The sequence below is a fragment of the Cibotium barometz genome, chromosome 35 (genome assembly GCF_041138505.1).
Source record: "Cibotium barometz isolate CiBa-2024 chromosome 35, ASM4113850v1, whole genome shotgun sequence".
In the NCBI taxonomy this organism is placed as follows: Eukaryota; Viridiplantae; Streptophyta; class Polypodiopsida; order Cyatheales; family Cibotiaceae; genus Cibotium; species Cibotium barometz.
Window position 1 is genome coordinate 21,340,709 of NC_141080.1, and position 15,179 is coordinate 21,355,887.

The window sequence follows — 15,179 nt, forward strand, 5'->3', positions numbered from 1 at the left end:
AAATCATCCCTAGTAGTCAACCACCTCATAAAGCTCCCTATAGACAAAATCAAATTCAACAAAAAGAGATTCAGCAACAAATAGAAGAACTTCTAGATCAAGGACTCATAAGACCTAGCACTTCCCCTTTCGGTGCCCTAGTACTTTTAGTACAAAAAAAGAACCAGGCCTATCATATATGCATTGAATATAGAGCTTTGAATAAGATCACTATTAAAAATCGATATCCCATTCCTCGTGTGATGATTTATTAGATAAACTTCGTGGTGCATCTGTATTTAGTAAGATAGATTTAAAATCTGGAGATTTAAAATCTGGAGATTTAAAATCTGGAGATTTAAAATCTGGATATCACTAAGTTTGTATGCACTCATCTGACATATACAAGACTACTTTTCATACTACGTTCGGACATTATTAATTTCTTGTTATTCCTTTTGGTCTCACTAATGCACCTACAACATTTAGTCCAATGATGAATCATATTTTCTTGAAATATCAACACTTTGTCATTGTTTTCTTCAACAATATTCTTGCCTTCAAAATGAAGAAGAGCATAAACAATCTCTTACCTTTGTATTCAACCTTTTGAAAGAAAATAAGTTATATGCTAATCCACAGAAAAGTTCTTTCGAAATTGAATATTTAGGTCATATTGTCTCAGCTAAAGGAATTAGAGTAGATCCCAAAAAGGTCCACACTATTAAGAATTGGCCTACTCCAAAGAATGCGACTGAAGCTCGTTCTTTTCTAGGGTTGTGCAGCTATTACATAAAATTTGTTTGTAATTTTTCTTTGATTGCATTATCTTTGACTTTTCTTCGTCAAAAACAAATTATTTTTTCGTTGGGGAGAGTCCCAACAAAAATCTTTCAATATGCTTAAGCATATTCTTATACATACCCCTGTACTTCAACTAACTGATTTTTCTAGACCTTTCTTCCTTCTTGTCATCACTGATGCTAGCGGATCCAGTATTATGCAGCCCTCATGCAAGATGGTCATGCCCTTGCATATGAAAGTCAAAAACTAAAACCAACTAAAACTAAATATAGTACATATGGCAAAGAACTTCTTACTGTTGTTCATGCACTTTGTACATGGAAACATTATTTAAAGGGTTTTGAGTTTCTCATTAAAATAGAGTATACGACATCTACTCACCCAACCATTGATATCTGACCATCACATTAGATAGGCATCATTTATTCAAAGTTTTCATCCTCTTATTCAATATCAACCAAGAAAAGAAAATGTTGTAGTTGATGCATTGATTAGACATCCTTCAATTACAAACATTTTATTTCTTGATATGCATTATTTTGATGCTATGTGTGACACTTATGAGAATGATCCTTATTTTCATCATGTATGGTTGAAACTGCAGTACTCTGACAATTATTTGCCTACTGATAATTATTCATATCATGATGGATTTCTTTTCTTTGAGACGCATTTATGCATAACCTTTCCATTTAGACAACTTCTCGTGGAAGAATTGCATAATCCACCCTACATTGGCCATAGAGGAATTATTACTACTCTCAAAGCTGTGCTCAATGATTTTTATTGGCTTAACGTAAAGAATAATGTTTCCAACTTTGTTTTTGAATGTCTTATTTGCCAACGAGTCAAGCGACATCATGTAAAACATCATGGCTTACTAATTCCTTTGCCTATTCCAGAAGGTCATTGGCAAGAAGTATCTATGGATTTCATTACCAGTTTACCTGTTTCTTTTACACAAAATGATATGCTTTGGATTATTGTTGATAGATTTAGTAAGCAAGCATATTTCATTACATGCAAAAAGACATTGACTGCTTCACAAGCTGCACATCTTTTCATCAAACATGTTTCTACACACCATGGTCTACCTAAAGTTATTGTATCTGACCGTGACTCTAGATTTTGTAATCATTTTAGGACAGCTTTATTTTCAAATCTAGGATCCAAAATTGATTTTACCTCTACTTTCCATCCTCAAAGTAATGGCCAAACCAAAGCTTCTAATAGTACTATCTTATATTTATTGAGGTCTTACACATGTACTTGTTGCAAATTGGGATCAACATCTTCATTTACTACAATTTACTTACAAAATAGCGTATGGTAAGAAATTACCGACACTTGCTTCTCGACTTTCACGCATTGTTCCTTCCTGTCGATGATTTCACTAGAGATCATACCCGTATATTGCAACAAGTACATGAGGCCATAGCCAAATCTCAAACAAGATATACTACCCAAGCAAATAAGAAATGCAAACCACTTTCTTTCAACCAAGGTAATCATGCATGGCTTTTTGCTGAAAAAAGAAGACTCAAAAGTGTCGACGATAAAAACATCTTGCAATTAAATTAGACGCTAGATTTTACGGCCCATTCAAGGTTCTGACCAAAATAAACGACAATGCCTATCGTCTAGATATTCCTTCACATTTGTATATTCATAACTCTTTTCACATTAGTCTCCTAAAACCATTTAGAGGTTCTCTTTCGGCCTATCCAATATATAATGACCCACCTATATTAGATGAAGATTCTAAAATCATAGAACCAAAAATTATTTTGGACCGCGAGACGAGTAAACAACCATAAGAAACGGCAATGTTTATCATAGATATTTGGTCAAGTATAAAGGACACCCCATCAAATATTCTCAATGGTTACATGATCATGCCCTCACCGCCTATCCATCCTTAATTACACCTTACAAGGATACTAGCCCATGATTATTATTGATGATTTTGTGACAACTTAGGATAGTGGCTTGTCCCCCCTGGGACATGTCATTGAAGATGAATTCATGGAATATTTTATATATTCCCATGTTGTGTAATTATAGATTCTTAAAAGAATTCATGGAATATTATTATTCCCGGGTTTTTTATGTTATGAATTCTCCTAAACGGATTTAGATTGGGATGCCTTTCTAAATCCGGGAGATCGTAGCTTACTTTACGCATATGCGGGTGAATCCGTTCATGTGTGGAAGTATTGGTTGCATCGTCTTTTTAATATAAAATTTTAAATAGATGTTTATTTTTAATCAATTAATTTATTAATTGATTGGCTAGTTGATGCAAGTGCAAATCATTGGACCGGATAATGGAGGCACCTTGGATGCTGAAGGATGGGCTATCAAACACAAGTATTCAAAAACTTGGCTAGGTGATGTAGGTGAAAATGGAGAGAGAGTCCAAGTGCGACTGATGAAATACGGGCCTAACCAGTAAAAATGGATATTTGTGTACCATTCACCTGTATGCTACTCAATTCTACAAGAGCCTAGAGTACAAGAGAAGCTCCAAGCCACATGACTTGGTCATTTATTTAGCAAGCTCCTAGTCTAAAGATTATGATCCTATTCAAATTCTAAAATTCCTCAGTACCTATGATGCAGATTTAAATATGGGAATAGTAGAATTGGGAGGTCACACATTGAAGGTGGCCATCGATAGAGAACTTATCTTAGAATTCCTCCAATTACCAACCTCACCCCGATACACAAAACCCAAAATGGAAAGCTTGGATTTGAGCAAGTACTTAAGGAATTGGCAAAGGTCAAATGCAAGAGTAGCTTTTAACATCATCACAGATCTAGTGCTTATAAAAGCAAGCCAAGCTCTATGCATGCTTTTGCAGGTTAAGTACATTGATAGACATAACATAATTAACACAAGACCACTGTACATATTAGCAGACAGCTGGAAAAGAAGATGATTGGGGTTTTCAAATTCACAAGGATATACAAAGCTTTTGGAAAGAACACAAGAATACAGTAGCTAATCCGTTCTTACTGCATAAGATTTTTGTCTTTGGAGCAGCAAAGGCACTTTTGCTGAAAGGGGTTTGTAGATTATACTAACTCCCACAATAAATATCAAACACATGAAGAAAGTCGTGTTGGAGAACTTTCTAAGGAAACTCCATAGTATGATAAAGGAACAGAAGCTGCAATGGATAGAGAAAAAGCAAACAAAAGAAAGAAAATACAACAATCCTAGAAACTCCACAAAGTGGAGGACTATTTTTGAGCCGCAAAGGCTACCCATGAACCATGAAATATATTTAAGTACACCAAGAGAAAGCGTGAGCTCACTCTTGTGTGGGGGTAGATTGGACCCAATATTGAGTATTAAGTATCTTGTTTATTCTATTTATTTTTAATATTTTATTTATTGCAATACTTTTATGGGTTCTGTCAACCTCCCACAACAGCTACATGCTTCTATTTATTTTTAATATTTTATTTATTGCAATCACTTTTATGGGTTCATGTCAACCCCCACAACAGCTATATGCTTTCAATGATTCCGATCAGGAGGCTGGATGTTATGACACGCGAGTGTCTACTAGTGCCTTTTTCTTTTACCTTAGTGATTCATATATATCATGACTCAGCAAAGAAGCAACTAGCTGGCCACTTCGAGTTGTAAAGCTGAGTACGTGGCAACTTTTATAACAATTGTGGAGTGTGTATGGCTCAAACGCCTTTTGGCAGATCTTAGTATTGGATAACAGTCCCCCACCTCCATCTTCCTTGACAGCCAGAGCGCATTAGCCGTTATGAGAAACCCAGTGTTTCATGCTCACACAAAGTACATTAAGGTGCATTATCATTTGTAGGAGAGATTAGCTTGGCTTATGTTTCTACACACACGACAATGTGGCATATATTTTCACGAAGGCTCTCTCACAAGAGAAATTCAAAGCTTTTCGCAAAGCTTTGGGCTATTGCCATTTGGGGATTGATCAGCCACATAATTTCTATACATGTTCACATCATCACTACAAGGAAGATTTGTAGCATTTATATGGTAGTGATATGTGAACGTATGCTAATAATGGGCCGAGGAACTTTTTCCCTCTTTAGGAGGTTTTTTTCCGTGAGCATGTACATGCACTCTTATGAGTGTGTAAGTGGCCTTATCATATCACTTCACTTATACTTCACTCATTTCTCATCAATGTACTTTGAGTGTTGTGCTTCCATCCATCTCTCCTTGTTGCTACATTGATCTCCACTCCAACATTGCTTTCACTTGAGTAGCTTGTAGATGCTTAGATTAGGAGTAGGGAGTGGCTTAAAGCTTGCTAGCTTAGCCATGGTCTATGGATGGGTTGTCATGGAGGATTGAAGGGGGATTGAAGGCTCTAACTAGAGAGATTGACACACCTCAAGGGTTCTCTCACCACTCTTCCTTATAAAAAGAGACGTCCATGCTTAAGAAAGAGGTCGATAAATGATGATTCCTAGCTTTGGCTAGAAGGCTCACTTGGAGATGATCACCTAGTCCAAAAATTGATCTTGGTTAGGATCATCACCTCTACAGAGACCTCAAAGGAGGTCCATATACTAAGAATTAGTTAAAACTGATTTGAATGTCTTTCATGCTAATAAAGAATGGAGCCTAAATTGGGAATCTGCATTTGGTTGGGTAGATGGAAAGCTCTCTAGGGCTTACCCTTACCAGTTAATGTTAAATATTCCTGTGGAAGTTGATGATGGGGGCTCTCTCAAAATAGGCAATAACATGCAAAAAAGGAATAAGTGGTATGGAAAGTGTTGTAGATACAAGTGAGGCAAAGAGAATATATGGCACACTTTCTAGAGTTGTCCTACACTTAGGGTTATGTGGACTCAATTGGGGAGATGGGCTATGCGTAGGTTTATGTGGACTCAGATGGGCTATGATTGACTATGCCCTTTTACTTTTTACTAGTACGTACATACATACATATATACGTATATATGTATGGATGGATGGATGGATGTTCGTTCCTCATTTCTAAGCCTTTGTTTATGGCTAATGCAACCTAACATGACAATTGAATTTCATGTGTTCAAAGCAAGTAATGCTTCCTAGGCATGCCCATTAGTGCAATTTCTATCCTTATATGCGACACTTATTATGCTTCTATATAATCCATCTCCTTCCAAAAATTGCTCTTTTGCTTATAGCTCCTTTAACTGCCACAAGAAACATAGAACATCTTCACCACGCCCATATTTGGCAGAAGAAATGCTTTCAGCTCCCGTCAAGGACGAGGGGATCAGGGCCGTCTAATCAACCAGCCTTATTTTTCAATGCGAGCCTTGTCACCTTGTTGAAGTGGCTGTATCATATTCTGACCCCTGAACTGATGTGAGCCCTATCACATCATCCACCTTGCTAAAGCCATCGTTCGCATCTGAGCCCTGTCCATCACCCTCACATTTTCCACCTTGCTAATGTGGCTTTGTTCGACTCCCCCCAACCTTGATGGCCGGATTAGGCCAGCAAGAGGCCTTTTCCAATCGAAAACCAGCTCGCAGCTGCCACTGCCTCTGCTCGCTAGGTTTCCTCCCGGTAAAGGCCACTTGCTGGCCTTTCTCTACTCCATCACTCATCGCAAAGCATTACATTCCAAGATTTGTAAATACAAAATAACTTCTCATTCAACTTAATTTCTTCATGCTTAATTAATTACTAATTTGTGCAACTATCTGTTTTCCCAATCAATTGATGCTTTGTACAATCAACTTTTCTTAATTAACTACTAATCTGTACATAAGTAGCTTTCCAACTAAATTGGATGTGTAATTCATTAATTAATTATCTTAACATTTACATTCAATCGTGCCACCTATTATTTTCTAAGTTCTATAATAACCGTACTAGTAATTGATTACTTGCATTTGTGCGCACATTAGCACCATGCAAAGGTGTATATACTGAGAACAAAGTATTAACTGTACTATTAATTGATTACTTGAATTTGTGCACACATTGGCACCATGCAAAGGTGTATATAAGAACTGTACTATTAATTGATTACTTAAATTTGCGCAATTTCATTTACTACTAATTGATTACTTGAATTTGTGCGCACATTGGCACCATGCAAATGAGTATATACTGAGAACAAAGTATTTCTTAGCTCATGTACACTGATACCAGTGAGATTAGGTGTACACTGTACAGTCAAGCCACATTGACATGTAGCCAGGAATTCATGGCATATATAGAATACAAAAATATTCCACGAAGATTTACTACATAGGAAGATTTGAGCTTTGCATATCTAACTTTCTTATATAGTGTACAAAGATGGCTTTCCCTCCCAACATGGTGGTCATATATACAATGCACCCAACAAAAAAAAAAAAAAATGCATCCGTAAAGAAAGAGACCTAGTGCTATTTTGCTTTGGCACCTCAGCTGAACCACCCTTTATTCAGAGTGATTAAGTGGTTTTGACAATGGTATGTGATCTTTCCTCACCAAGAAGTTCAGTGTCAATTCCTTTCGGAGAGCTAAATTTCTGCTGGAGTTTCATAACACCAAGAAGCTTCAATGGCAGCAAGTACTCAAAACTATCATATGTATTCAAAGCTCAGCATATGGCCTGGGCTGCAATCAAAACCAAACAAAATTTTACTTCACTTTATACCATTGAACCTTCCTCGTGGGGGCAACAGATGAAGCATGTGTGATCCTTATGCCACCTTTTGCTGTGGAAAGGGCAAACAGAACATGCCCAGAAGAGTACCACAGGTCTGGCATCTGCCTCAACCCACACACTCCATCACAGTTGATTTATATGGCGCACCCAATAACCTTAGACGTGGGGCCAGTCACATGAATATGACCAAAAGGCATAGCTGGTCTGGACCTCACATCTGACCACTGCATAGCCATCATACTGAGGAAATCCTTTGTTGTTGTGACAGTATAATGGGCAGTTGAGATACAGTGGACCACAATAAAATGGACTTACCTCTCACAACATAAAGACGGCTGAGATTTCTCTCTTGATATTCTCTTCACATGTTTCAATCACCATGTGTTTAATCATAACCCTCCATTCTGCAGGTATGGAGGGTTGAGATTTCTCTCTTGATATACTCTTCACATGTTTCAATCACCATGTGTTTAATCATAACCCTCCATTCTGCAGCTATAGAAGCCAAAGTTCTCAATAATGATATCATTTCATTGCAGATGGTACACAGCTTGTTCTCTAGATAAAGTAGAATGGGCATGACAGGCCTTTGTTTTGGCCCCATTAAAATGGGCATGCCACAAAAGTTCAGAAGCCCACCATTCTCCCTGACAGGCATCCCATCGCCTTTAATAATTACTCAATAGCATTTGTGGCAGATGCAGGCCTTTGCTTACTGAGACAACTCTAAGATCTGGCCATCATAATGCACTCCAGGTCCTTTGCACTGGAGAGGCCATGATTCAAGGGCACCAAAGAAGCAACACCCATAGATTATAACAAAATCACCAGCCCACTTGATTGAAATAACCCTTTAAGAACTCATGTGTTGGCAGGAAATATTTCCTGCATGAAGTGTTGAAACCTCTTGGAGTACAGTGCTGGGTCCACTGCTGATATGGAGAGAGAATCGAACTGAAAAGATTTGTAGGCATGCTCTATTCTCTTACCCACATCATACTCCTGCAGAATATCGATAACCCCAAAGTACAGTACAACATCATAAACCTCATCGGAATTTGGATCGTCCTTGCCATCGGGGAGTCTATGGCAGGCCCTGGCAGGAAGGTTGGAACCTATTCGTATGTTGTTCCTGAAGATCATAAGAAACACAACATTATCAGATTGGTTGGATGTTCACATTTCAATTGGACTTAACAGAACCACATGACCTCTTACATAGGGTACCTTTCTTTTTGAGGAAGTAACAGGTCAACTTCTGCATCCTCTTCCATAGAGGATAAAGAGCCCTGCCTTCCCAGAGTGACATTGTCTTGCTGGAGTCCCGGCCGTCTTGAAGCCAGACATTTTGAGTCCACTTCCACAAAATCGGCTGCTTACCAAATCAAGCCAATGAAAATTAATCAATTTGATCAAAAGAGATAATAGACCAGTAGCTGCATCGAGTTCAGTAGATCACAACGATCCATGGTGCGACTTTGTTAGCAATTAAATGGCAGCAGAGTGTAATGCAGTTACGCATGATAAGATGTGCATGCATGAACACCCGTATATGCGTGTACAAATAGCTGCATACCTTGATTTACAAGTCGTCATATGAACACGTAGACATTCATGATTATACAAGAACTTGCATCTGCACTTAACCTTGCATTCACGAGGCCACTGTGCACTCCACTGCTTACATTGGATAATGATTTGTCTTCTTGTATTACACCCTAACATCTCTTAATGTACTAACTACACTTGCATATGCATTAAGATACATTGCGTATGAATTAAGATACATGGAAGCTAATAGAAGTGCATGATCTTTAATATGCTCAGGCGGTTAGGCCTACACATTATTGTTTGCGTACCAACTTTTGGATGTGCATGCACATATACCTGCTGTCATGACACATGCATGTATGTCTGTATGCGTGTGCACATGTAGAACTTATTGGCACCCGCTCTCACACACTAAAGCAAACCAGTATGCCTGGCCTATTGATGGGCACATACATGAATGCTAATACAACTGCAGAATCTTTATTGTGCTCAAGCAGTTAGGCCTACACATTGGTATTTGTGTGCATGTGTACCAACTTTTGGATGTGCATGCACACATATCTGCTGTCATGACACATGAAAGGATGTTTGTATGCGTACGCACATGCAAACCTATTGGTACTCGCTCTAACACACTAAAGCAAACCAGTATGCCCCTTGGCCTATTGATAGGAATAACCATGGGCATGTGTGTACAGACAAGGATATAGAGTAGAAGCATACCACTGTTTGCCACAAATCTTGATAGTACAACCTCGTGCAACGGCAAGTCAAACATGGAACCATGGCTTTGAGAAAAAGCTTTGGAAGCATGTGGATCCTTGAAATGAAGCCCCAACAATAAGCTATAATCCATGATATGTTCAGACTCTAGAAACTTGCAATCTCTAGAGATCTGCCTGCAAGCCAAAAAAGCCAGAGGTCAACCAAGGGACTAGTTGGTGTTGGGAAAACTTCTTGAGTTCTACTTCACTGGCAACAGTTGCATTACTTTTCACAAAGTGAACTTACTCCAAGACTGCATCTCTCCAAGACGGGTCAAGTTGGAATACAAAGTCCAAATCTAAATCCTTTAATGTGGTGCCCTCATCCGTCTCATCTTTCTCCGTGGATCGACCTTGAGAAGATCCTTTCAGATCAAATCTCCTGTGGATCCACGAGTCAGTGGAAACCACATTTCCCATTACAATGAATCGAACCTGCCCAACGCAACCCATTAGCCCTTCTCTCATTGCATGCTCCCAAAGACAAAACATCTCTTAGCATGCTAACACATCAAGGCTTCATACCTTCTGACCACTGGCAGGTTTGATCCTGTGGAGACCAAAAAACCTTGTAAGTAGGGTGTTTTTGTACATTTGCACATGATTATAGTACCTTGGAAGCATTTTCAAGAGCACCTGCACGTGTACCCACCAAACGTTAGTTAAACAAGAATAAACAGCTCAACCAGGGAGAGCAAATCAGAGCAATTTCGTTACATACCTTGACTTCAGCTTTTCGAAGTGTTTTAATCATAAACCGCTCGTCTTGGGAAAGGTAGAAAACACTTCCACTCTTTCCAGGTGAAGAAAGCTCTCTCAATCCATCATTTCCACAAATGGATAACATGTAGTCGGCCGCATCAATCTTGAAAGACTCCCTCAAGTGCCTAGAGAAGTAGACAATGTGGTTTAATTACCTTAAAGTCGAAGATAAAAGTGCTTAGATAACACCATGCAAATGCGTACACATACATGTAGGCATAATAACAGGCATTTTCATGGTAAGTATCCCTTCACATGCCTCTATGTATATATGTATGTACATAAATAGAGCATTGAGCACACATGATTGTTAATGCATGTATCATAAGTTTAGTGATAAGCACGGTTTGATGCAAGTTCGGAATTTGCATGTGATTAATGGTAGGAAAGTGCACGCCCACACTTTGCATAATGTTAGCATACAAAAGCGCCCTTCACACTAACCTGAAAACCATAGGACAGTAATCCTTCCATTTGAAGTCAACTGATTGGTGAGGAGGGGTCAGCTGAGAGCCCTCTCTAGGGAAGTTCACTCTTATCCTAGCTTTTGCACCAAAGTCGGCCAGGAGTAGTTTCCTGTTCTGCTCTGGTGTGACTTTCCCAACCGAATACCTACATAGAGTGTCAGAAGATCGTTGAGTCCAAAACTGGGAAGGACAGCCTACAATCAAAAGAATTCCTTTCTGGTTTTAGAATCAAACCTGATTCCTAGCTGCAAATTCAGCATCAAATCATAGCTCCGATGACCTTTGTAGATGGTCTCCCCTGGTCTTTTCCTCTCTCTCATGAGCCACTTATGTTGGCTGTAATCAGCCTCCGAGAGAGATAAAACTTCTCCTTGTGAGAGATTTCCTTCACTGTCTTCAAACACACATCCGCTAGGGTAAGCTGCACCATGGAACCTTTGGAAACACCCTGCTGAGCTTTCTAGTCTCGACAGCCTGTCTAAAAAGAGGCTACTCTCTTCATCAATCTCCAACGAAGAGGCAAGCACACCAAGAGTTAACTTGTCAGCAGGCGGATCTTGACCTAACCTCCTAAGCTCTCGTGGCACTAACCTCCTAAGCTCTCGTGGCACATGCGAGGGAGAGCATACTTTCAGTCTACAAGAATCTTGGCTTGCATCCACCTCATCCCCCAAAGTATCATTTTCACTGTAAGCCGAGTAGTCATAACATAATCGCTCAGTCTCCACATACTTGCTTCCGGGAAGGAAAAATCTTCCCTTGCCATGTTTCAAACCCTTTCTCCAAGTGCCAAAATACGTGCTGCCATCTTCCCAAGTGTAAACACCATGCCCATCTGCTAACCCGTTAAGCCATTGGCCATCATACTTATCACCACTTGCCCATGCCAAAACACCTCGTCCCGACATCATTCCACCTTCCCACCCTCCATAATATTCATTTCCACTGTTCCAGAAGTATTGGCCTTGCCCCTCTGGCACATCCCACTTCCATGAGCCTTCATAAACATCCCCATTGGCATACCTTTTCCGACCAAAGCCATGCTTCTTATTCAAAATCCAGTTCCCCTTGTAAACCGTCCCATCTGCACCTCTGTATGTACCTACACCATGCAGACTACCACCCATGACCTCACCCTCATAAAAAGATCCTGATGGCCAACATATTTTACCCCTTCCACTTCGTTGGTCAAGACCCCATTCACCTTCATGCACACAACTATCTGCCCAATGGCACTTAACTGTGTGATCTGACTGCAACGATCCTGCATTATTGTTAATACTCTCTAGCGGTTTCTCACAGCAAATGACATTTGGTTCTTGCCTTGTAGCTAGGCATGGCTTGTTCTCAGGAGGAGGATGGCTGTGTGATGCTTCTTTTGACATGTATACATTGCTAACAGCATCATCATCATCATCATCATCATCTGCATGGGCCACAGGCCCTGACATGCAGAACAGGCCGGTTGGTGCCGTCTTTCGATGTGGCAGAGTTCCCTTCCTTGACTGGGTTTGAAGTTCATTCAAAAAATTCCACATGATTTCTACATACTGGAATACAGAAAGGCCCTTCTGAGCCTCCAAGGCTTCCTTCAAGGTCCCCACCATGGATAAAAACCTCAAAGAAGTGGATCAAATTGCCGTTGGTTTTCCAAAGGGTGCCAAAATGATATCATCAAGCTTACATCCAAGCATGACAATTTTTTAGAGAACTTAATCTAAAAGCCAGGTATCAGTGTGTCAACCAATCCCCTGAGGTTCCACACTCCACTGCATGCACATGTCGAGGGAAAAGTCAAAAGAGGAATTCTCTCTCTCTCTCTCTCTCTCTCATACACAAAACACACACACACCTGCACAAGCAGATTTTTGGTAAAACTCCTTGCACATATAGAGACCCAAATTAAACGCTTCAAGATCCCTATCCTGCCTGGGAAATTTTACTAACGCTGGTTATCTCAAATGTAACACTAGATGTGCTTTGATATACAAGTATTGGCATTCTTAGCAGCAACAATTAGTTCCAAGGATCGGCCTGCAACGATAACCTTCTAGAAAACTAGCAAAAAGAGCAAGTTAATCACTGTAAATATGATCGCATTTGCTGTCACAAATGCACAACCCATGCATAGATCAGGCCTTAAAGAGAATCTATGTGGTGATATTAGTATATAGCAAGATGAAGAGTCTACTTGCAAACATAGGCTTACCTAGAATGACAAAGCTGGCATGATGTTGTCAAGCCACATAGCTAGCATTATACCGACAAGCTACATAAATGAGACACTAGGTTGCTGGGCATCTTTCAATTGACAGGGTTATTTATGTTTAAATGCTAATAAGAACTAAATAATCCATATCAGTGAAACCAGCCAACATTTCTAAAGATGGATATACTACTCACGCAGGCACCCACAACCCACCATAAGAAACAGAAACTGCATGCTAATGAAAGAAGAGAGACAAGTCATGCTGCAAAATCATACAAATAGAGAAGATGACAAGGTCGTACACAAGAAGGAGAAGAGAAGGTACCTACCAGCACACAGCCCCCAGGTCTCAAAATGCTGCGACCTAGATCTCCTTTCTGCTTGCTGCCTGATTGAAAAAGAGAAAAGAGAAGGAGCCTGTAACATGAGCTATGAGACAGAGGAATGTTTTTCTTGTAAATGTGGGATATAGGTGGGCAATTATATTGGGCAACAGAGAGAAGGGGGGGTGTTTGGGAAAGGGAGCCTTTCAAGCACAGAGAGAGTACAAGAGGAAGAAGGCCTCCTGCAGAGAGGGAAAGAGCGTTAAGGGGGGTGATTGGGAAAGGGGGTCTTTCGAACACAGAGAGAGTACACAAGAGGAAGAAAGAGATGAAGAGAGCTGGAAATTTGATGTAACCGTCACCTAGACGGAAGGCATTGATAGAGAGGGGGGGGGGGGGGGGGGGGGTTTTGCTGTTAAGAGAAAGAGAGAGTAAATTGAATGTCTGAATATGGTGATGGGAGAATCGGTCACAGATCAGAGAGGACCCGACAACACAGAAGTTTTTGGGCACTTGTAACTGACTGTGGCGCACCCAAAATAAGCATGTAACTGATTTGAGGGCAACGCATGCACACAGAGAAGAAGGCTTGCAAGGAAGAGAACCCCCAGAGAGAGAGAGAGAGAGAGAGAGAGAGAGAGAGAACCCAGATTGAGTGATTTTTGGAAGAGAGGCCAAAATGGGCAGAAGGAGGTTGCTGTAACTGATGAGAGAGGAAGAGAGAGGTCACATTTTTTAAGGACCCGTCACCCAAGTCGCCCAACAAATGAGTCTGGAGAGGAAGAAGCTGGGCGGGATAAAGAAAGCCCAAAAATGGAAGATTTGGGCGTTTACTCGTCGATATGGCAGAGATTCATACATTAGCGTCTCCCCACCCAGTCCGAGGCACAAAAACACTCGGTAAAGACATGCAGTAGAGGTTGGGGCGAAGAAGGCAAAAGGGGGCTCTCACACTAGCAGCAGCAAGCAGGGGATGGGTTCTCGAGGAGTGGGGGTCTGCCCAAAAAACACACACACAATGGGAAAAGAAAAAACAAGATATGGAGAGGATTGGGTCTCTGTTGATTGATAGAGGAAATGATAACCAGAAGACTTGCAGAGTAGAGAGAGAGTTCTAAGTTGGCCCCCTCCTTTAGAGAGAGAGAGGGAGAGTGTAGAGAGAATCAAGAGGGCTCCTGTTCTTGTTCTTGGAGCTTGAATCGGTTGATGATGAGAGGCTGAGACGAGCCCCCCCTTCAATCAAAAGAGCCAAAAAGGGGCAAACCAACATTAGCTAGGGGCTTGCTAAGTTTTTTTAAGTTGAATTTAGTTTTTTTGCCAGGTGTTTAAATTTTTATCTCATGAAAAAAAAAAATCTTCAAATACTTTTTATAGATGATCTCATTTTCTTAAATTTAGTAAAAAGATAGATGAACACACAACACTAAATTCAAGAAAGAAAAAGAAAAAGGAAAGCAGCAAAATAAAAAGGGACAGAAATTGGGGCCATGAAAATTTGTTATTATAAGTAATACAGTGATTGGAGGGAAAAAAACTACACAAATTTTAAGAAAAATCGAAAATAATATCAAAGGTCATTTTCTTCCCTATATAGGAAGAGCTCAGGCTATATAGTATACACACTCCATAGCTAGGGAGGGTCTCGCAAGCAG

At 40.1% G+C, this 15,179-nt stretch overlaps 1 protein-coding gene across 1 annotated transcript; it reads right to left on the minus strand.

Moving 5' to 3' along the window:
- Positions 1-6,902: 6,902 nt before the first annotated feature.
- Positions 6,903-14,682, minus strand: LOC147618226 (phosphatidylinositol 4-phosphate 5-kinase 1-like). Its single transcript, XM_086774673.1, has 9 exons — positions 13,534-14,682; positions 11,230-12,764; positions 10,973-11,140; positions 10,488-10,653; positions 10,292-10,402; positions 10,014-10,201; positions 9,726-9,901; positions 8,679-8,823; positions 6,903-8,583 (listed from the first exon to the last, which is right to left on the minus strand). The coding sequence occupies exons 2-9, from the start codon at positions 12,600-12,602 to the stop codon at positions 8,313-8,315; spliced, it is 2,598 nt and encodes an 865-aa protein (XP_086630799.1). The 5' UTR covers positions 12,603-12,764; positions 13,534-14,682; the 3' UTR covers positions 6,903-8,312.
- Positions 14,683-15,179: the final 497 nt, after the last annotated feature.